We start from the raw sequence: 6,978 nt of genomic DNA on the forward strand, positions 1-6,978 counted from the left end.
TGTATCTGCAGCACCCTGGTTTTTTTTTTTGTGTGTGTGTGTGTGGTTTATGATGGGGGGGACAGGCAAGGGGGGGGAGAGGAGGAGAGGAGAGGAATGGAGAGGAGAGGAGAGGGGAGGGGAGAATCTTAAGCAGGATCCAAGCTCAGCACAGAGCCCAATGCAGGGCTCGATCCCACAACCATGGGATTATGACCTGAGCAGAAATCAAGAGTTGGACACTCAACTGACTGAGCCACTCAGATGCCCAGACCCCAGCACCTTTAAGCCTGGGAGGCCCTCAGAAACATTTGTGCAATGAAATAATAAATGAATGAATGACTTAGATAAAAGCAATCAATATGTAGCTTAGTGTGGATTATATAGATATTTGTAGTATAAAGAACACCCTTAAAGATACTCCTATGAAAATTCCTTTGATATTAATACTCTTTACTATAGCTTACTCAAAATCTATGAATTAATAACTAATAATATCCAAAGTCCAAGATAATTGCCTAGTAATCAATATAAAAGGCTGAGTTTGCTTTAATATTTCCTTTACATTATTTCAAAGGCATTTTTACTCTACCTTTTATCTGCGTTTCCGTATCCATACTGTTTTAGCTTAGAGAGTATCATCATGGGAGCTAAAGACTGAGCAGGTTTGGTAAACAAAGCAGTGATGCCAAAAACCATTGAGGAAAGGGGTGACCTGAAACAGACAAAGATAGCATGGGTCTGTATCACACAGAAATCAAGGAACTTTTTGTCAGTTAAGTCCTCCTTGACTGTAACTAGACAATAGAAATATATAGTAGTTATAGAATATTAACCTCTTAGTCATAGTGGTTATAAACTTAGAGAACCAAACTCTTTCAGTGAAGAAATGGATCAAAGAGGAGACACAGCTAGACTCTTACATGCTCAATAATGAGAGCTATATGTGCCCTGTGCTGTTAAGTCATTTTTTCTTAATTTTTAAAGTTTATTTATTTATTTTGAAAGAGAGAGCGAGCTCGAGTTGGGGAGGGGAGGGAAAGAGGGAGAGAGAAAGAATCCCAAGCAGGCTCTGCACTGTCATGACAGTGCAGAGCCCGACACAGGGTTTGAACCTGTGAACCATGAGATCGTGACCTGATTTGGAATCAAGAGTTGGACATTTAACTGACTGAGACACCCAGGCGCCCCTGTGGTAAGTCATTTAAATCCCACCATAGCGGCACCTGGCTGGCTCTGTTGGTAGAGCATGTGACTCTTGAGCTCAGAGTCCTGAGTTTAAGCCCCACATTGGGCGTGGCCCTACTTAAAAAAAATGCAAACCTGTAAACTCCACAACAATCCTATGAGAAAGACATTGTCACTCCTGTTTTAGAGATGGGAGAATAGATTAACTTGTCCACAGTCACACAGCTAGTAAGTAGTAGAACTGGGATTCACACCTAAGTTTCTCAGCCCAGATTTCATTAAGGATTACTCAAATGAGCTCTAAGTGAGAATCCTGCCATATCATTTTTGATAACTAAGTTATGTCACATAAAATAAACCTAAAAATCCAGTGCATTGACTGAATAAAGTGAAATCTTGTCATATTTCAACTATCGGTGGAAACCTCTCCAAGAAGGAGAAAGAGAAGAAAAAGCAAGAAAATTGAGAGGAGGAGAAAGAAAAAAAGACAGGGAAGAAAGATGAGGCCAGAGAACTGGAGGAAGTCTGATTTGACAGGAAGAACTTGGGTTTCACTTCTAGTTCTTTAATCTGCTGGTTTTATTACCTTGGGCAAGCTGACCCCTCAAGAGTCTTAGTTTCCTGAAAATGAGGGTACTTCTGATTGTATGATATAATACTATAATACAGTTGCTGTCTGTCTCCCCCACTAGGCTGTCACTGCCACAAAGGGTGAAGGCTACATCTATTTTGGCTCATTGTATTAAGTTCTTATCTGACATGACCCGGAGGACAGTTGGCTAGAGCAGAGCAATCCTTTTTATTTATTTTTTATTATTATTTTTTTTAGTTTTTAGAGAGAGACAGCACGTGTGCGTGGTGGAGAGGGGCAAAGGGAGAGTGAGAATCCCAAGCAGACTCCACACTCAGTGTGGAGCCTGATGTGGGGTTTGATACCATGACCCTGGGACCATAACGTGAGCCAAAATCAAGAGTCAGGCGCTCAACTGACTGAGCCACCCAGGTGCCCCCAAAACAATCCTTTTTAGAAGAAGAGACATTAACCATTCTGTTTTAAGTGAAATGTACTCATTCATCAATCTTTCCTTTGGGCTTTTCCTTTGAGTATGGGCCCACGGGTGGAAGTGCTATGCCATCATTCTCGCGAGGACAGTATCCATAATACATGATCTAGTTTCTACTGTCAGTTATAGAGAGAACTACAGTTATTTATAAGGCAATCTGAGTACACAATAGCTTTAGGCTTTTATGAATTTCCCCCAAAACATTTATAGTTCTCATTGCATCAGATCTGATAATATTTTTTTATACCTTACCTTTGTCAGATCTTTATAAAGCATTCAACTTAGTTTTCACAGAAACAACTTTCATCTCACCCTTACAGTTCCTAAGTACTTTTTTTAAGTTTGTTTATTTATTTAGAGAGAGACAGAGACAGCACGAGTTGGGGAGGGGTAGAGAGAGAGACAGAATCCCAACAGGGCTCCATGCCAGTGCAGAGCCCAACTGAGCCACCCAGGTGCCTTGTAAATGTTGTCATTAAAATAACCATTGCAGCTGACATTAACAGATCTGAAATAAAAAGTACTAACTCCTGGTAAGGATACAACTTATGCCAGCAGAGAAGCACAGGTATCCCCCAGGGTAGCCACTGGTCAGGAGCATACAGCATGCCATATGCATAAGAGAGTATGTTTTAGGAGAGCCTGGCAGGCTCAGTCTGTGGAACATGTGACTCTTGACCTCAGGGTTGTGAGTCTGAGCCCCACGTTGGGTACAGAGATTACTTAAAAAATTAAAAATAAAAAAAAAAAAGAGAAAAGTATGTTTTAGAGGGACTCTGTTACAAGGCCTCCTATATCGTATCTCCAGTATTTACCACAGTGCCTGACACAATAGCAGGCAAGCAACACATATTTATGGAGTGAGTAGTATCTACCACACAAGGCTGGTGTGAGACCTGAACGAGCAAAAGCCATATAATGTTTGCACACCTTGGAATGTGGTAAATGTTAGTGCCTTTTCCTTTCTATTTGAGACATTTTATTTACTTGTATCCAGTTTCATTCAAAAAGAATTTGAGAGTTGTAAGATGTTTACTGAGGTTTCTTCTTAAAAAAAATTTTTTTTTTAAATGTTTAGACAGAGAGACAGAGCATGAGCGGAGGAAGGGGAGAGAGAGAGAGGGAGACACAGAATCCGAGGCAGGCTCCAGGCTCTGAGCTGTCATCACAGAGCCTGACGCAGGGCTGAAACTCATGAGCTGTGAGATCATGACCTGAGCCAAAGTCAGATGCCCAACCAAGTGAGCCAGCCAGGCACCCCTCTTCTTTTTAAATTACTCATTCACTTTTTTAATGTTTATTTTTGAGAGACAGAGAGAGACAGAGACAGAGACAGAGCATGAGTCGGGGAGGGGCAGAGAGAGAGGAAGACAGAATCCAAAGGAGGCTCCAGGCAACAAACTCTGAGCTGTCAGCACAGAGCCCAACTGGGGACTCAAATTCAAACTGTGAGATCGTGACCTGAACCGAAGTTAGACATTTAACCAACTGAGCCACGCAGGCACCCCTTAAATTACTCAATTAAAAAGAGTGGTTTGAACCAGTCACTTTTCTAGATACTAGAGACACAAAAGGAGAACGGTCCTGCACTGTAAGGAGCTCACCATCTTGCTTATCCTTCAAACATAACCTAGCAACAAAACCCTGAAACAGAAGAGGAATTATATAAAGAAGACATCAAGCAGTTTGATTGGCAAGGCTTTTCGCAGTATAGATTTCATTTAAAAAAAAAAAAAAAAAAAAAGAGGCCATGTAGTCTAAGTGTTTCTACAGAGCTAATAAAGAATGTACCTGTGGGGCACCTGGGTGGCTCAGTTGGTTAAGCATCAGACTCTTGAGATCAGCTCAGGTCGTGATCTCTTGGTTGTGAGATCAAGCCCCGCATTGGGGTCTGCAATGAGCCTGAAGCCTACTTGGGATTCTCTCTCTCCCTCTTTCTCTACCTCTCCCACGTTTGCACATATGCACACATGCACATACATGCTCTCTCTCTCTCTCTCAAAATAAATATTTAAAAAAAGGATATACCTGTGTTAAAATAACACGGGTATTCCTCTCTAATCTGTAAAATAGGGCACAGATAAGAAAACATTTACCAATCAAGTGAATATTATAGCTGATGTAAAAAGCTTATAACCACACCAAAGAACAAAACCTCTCATCAGCAGCCCCTTATATTTTTTCAAGTAAAAAAAAAAGATAAGATTTTTAATCATTAATTTTAATTCTTGCAATGTCACAGAGAAAAGGTCATTTTGCCTTCGACATCCAGTGTAATAAGGCGTACTGCAATACGTAGAACATAAAGCTATCTGAGATTTCACTTTGGTTTTGGAGATCTAATCCTGTCATAGCATTGGCTGTGTGAACCTGCTGTATAAAAAATTATGATGCCCTTTCAGAAACAGGGAAAAGTTGCCCAGGGCAAACAATTATGAATATCCTATTATGTTCTGCTCTCTAATTCCCAGTGATGCTCTTATGATCATTTCTTAGATAGATGATTTGTAGTGGAAATATAAAAGGCAGACTCTTACAGGTCCTGCCTCCATGTGATATTGTTACGGCTGATATTTGAATAAATGTACTTACTGCCGATTGAACTTCAGTAAATCTGCATCCACCATGTCAGCTAGTGGCAGGTTAAACAAACAGAAAGAAGCTTGCACAATTACCCTAGAAACGATTTTAAAATATACATATAAAATACACATATAACTAGGAGGCACAGATTTTCTTTTAAAAAACCAAACATCAAATGAAAGTTGAAATTTTGTTTATAAGAAGGAAAAATGAAATAATGTACAGTTGACTCTTGATTAACACAGAGGTTCGGGGTGCTGACCCCCCGGGCAGTGGGAAATTCACATATACCTTATGCCTCCCCTCAAATTTAACTACTAATAGCCTACTGTTGACCAGAAGCTTTACTGATAGCATAAACAGTTGATTAACACATATTTTGTATATTCTATGTATTATATAAAGTAAGCTAGAGAAAACAAAGTGTTAATAAGAAAATCATCATGGGGCACGTGGGTGGCTTAGTTGATTAAGTGATCAACTATTGATTTCGGCTCAGGTCATGATTTCACGGTTCGTGAAACTGAGCCCCGCATTGATATCCATGCTGACATCGCAGAGCCTGCTTGGGATTTGGGATTTTCTCTCTGCCTCTCTCTGACCCTCCCCTGTTCGTTCATTCATTCATTCATTCATTCTCTCTCTCTCTCTCTCTCTCAAAATAAATACATTTAAACAAAAAAAGAAAAGAAACACCAGGAAAGAGCCAGGCAAGAAATGGTGAAGAGCTTTCCAGACACAGAATGCTACATGTTAGATATGAGGTGCCTACACTACAAAGTATTCCTGTTTGGTGTGGAGTACAGAAGAACTAGAAGAGTGATATGAGGATGAAGAAGTAAGCAGAGACTATATAACAAATGACCTCATATGTCATCATTTTATGATATAAATCTTAAAAGTAGTAAGAAGCTACTTAAGATCATTAAGGAATGACATGTTACTGTAGGAACAATGTGGACGAAGGTGTTGGGAGGACTGGAGACTAGAGACAAGGGAACCATATGGGAGGCCAGATACTACTCCATGTGAGAGATGATGAGGACCTGAGCTAATGGAAGCAGAGAAGGGATGGATTCAGGACATATCAGGACTAATAACTGGTAGCCTATTGGACACAGGTGACAGAGAAGAAAGAGAAGACAAAGACAAAGTCTCTGACTTGGACATCTAGACAGATGGTAGAGCTGTTTTCCAAGATGGGGGACAAAGGCAAAGAACAACAGGCAAAGAGGGAGAGAGCAAGCGGGGAAGGAGCAGAGGGAGAGGGAGAGTGAATCCTAAGCAGGCTCCATACCCACTGAGGAGCCCAATGCAGGCTCAATCTCACAACCAAGAGATCATGACCTGAGCCAAAATCAAGAGTTAGACACTTAACCAACTGAGCCACCCAGGCGCCCCATGGGGTCAAATCTTTATTTGGCAGCAACATTTACTAAATGATGCACTTTAATAGGTTAAAAAGAGGAACATAACTTTACTACAAAATCTAATGTATGAAATCTCTCCAAAAAAGAAACTGAACATTCAGTTTGCCAGAAAGGTACAATGATTGCCTAGAAATGAATATTCAACACAGTTCAGATAAAAAATGTTTCACTGCTTGAAAGTGTGAATGGCAAGACCTAGTGTAATTTTGGGACTGGCATTTGGATTTACTTACATGATAATAGTGAGATAAAGAGCCAAAAGGTAATAGTATTGCTGTCCAAGAAGTGACATGACAATGGAGGCTGTTCCTTCTAGGTAGAAAGAAATTAAGATAATTTTATAGTAACCAAACTTCTTCAGCCAGGACTGACTGATAAGTACAAGGCACTGAAAAGGAAACAAAGTGACATCGTATTAAGATGGACCACCATTAATTATGCTTGCTCTTGCTGGCGACAAAATAAATGTGCTCAGCAGAAAACACATTTGCTTCTGAACTATAATAGCAGCTGAAACACACAAGTAATACTGTCTATTGTGGCTAGAAATGTTGTGACCCATGTATATCCGTTGAAAATTGACTAAGGATAGTAATATTCCATAATAACAAAGAAACAGCTATTATTTCCTTTAAAATGAACAAACCAGGAAATGGTTTCCTACATTTTTATTTTCACACTATTATGAAGAAATTTTACCAAAACCAACCATATGAAAGAATCCATTGCTTAGA

At 40.0% G+C, this 6,978-nt stretch overlaps 1 protein-coding gene across 4 annotated transcripts in view; it reads right to left on the minus strand.

Moving 5' to 3' along the window:
- Positions 1-6,978, minus strand: part of LOC122209954 (transmembrane protein 180-like) — a 40,583-nt gene that overhangs the window by 17,076 nt on the left and 16,529 nt on the right. For all 4 annotated transcript variants that reach the window (XM_042922291.1, XM_042922287.1, XM_042922288.1 and 1 more), the window contains 3 exons: positions 6,478-6,632; positions 4,824-4,907; positions 572-694 (listed from right to left, as the gene is read on the minus strand). In XM_042922291.1, the coding sequence (XP_042778225.1) occupies positions 572-694; positions 4,824-4,907; positions 6,478-6,632 (362 nt within the window). The remainder of the gene's footprint in view (positions 1-571; positions 695-4,823; positions 4,908-6,477; positions 6,633-6,978) is intronic.

The sequence above is a fragment of the Panthera leo genome, chromosome E3 (genome assembly GCF_018350215.1).
Source record: "Panthera leo isolate Ple1 chromosome E3, P.leo_Ple1_pat1.1, whole genome shotgun sequence".
Lineage (NCBI taxonomy): Eukaryota > Metazoa > Chordata > Mammalia > Carnivora > Felidae > Panthera > Panthera leo.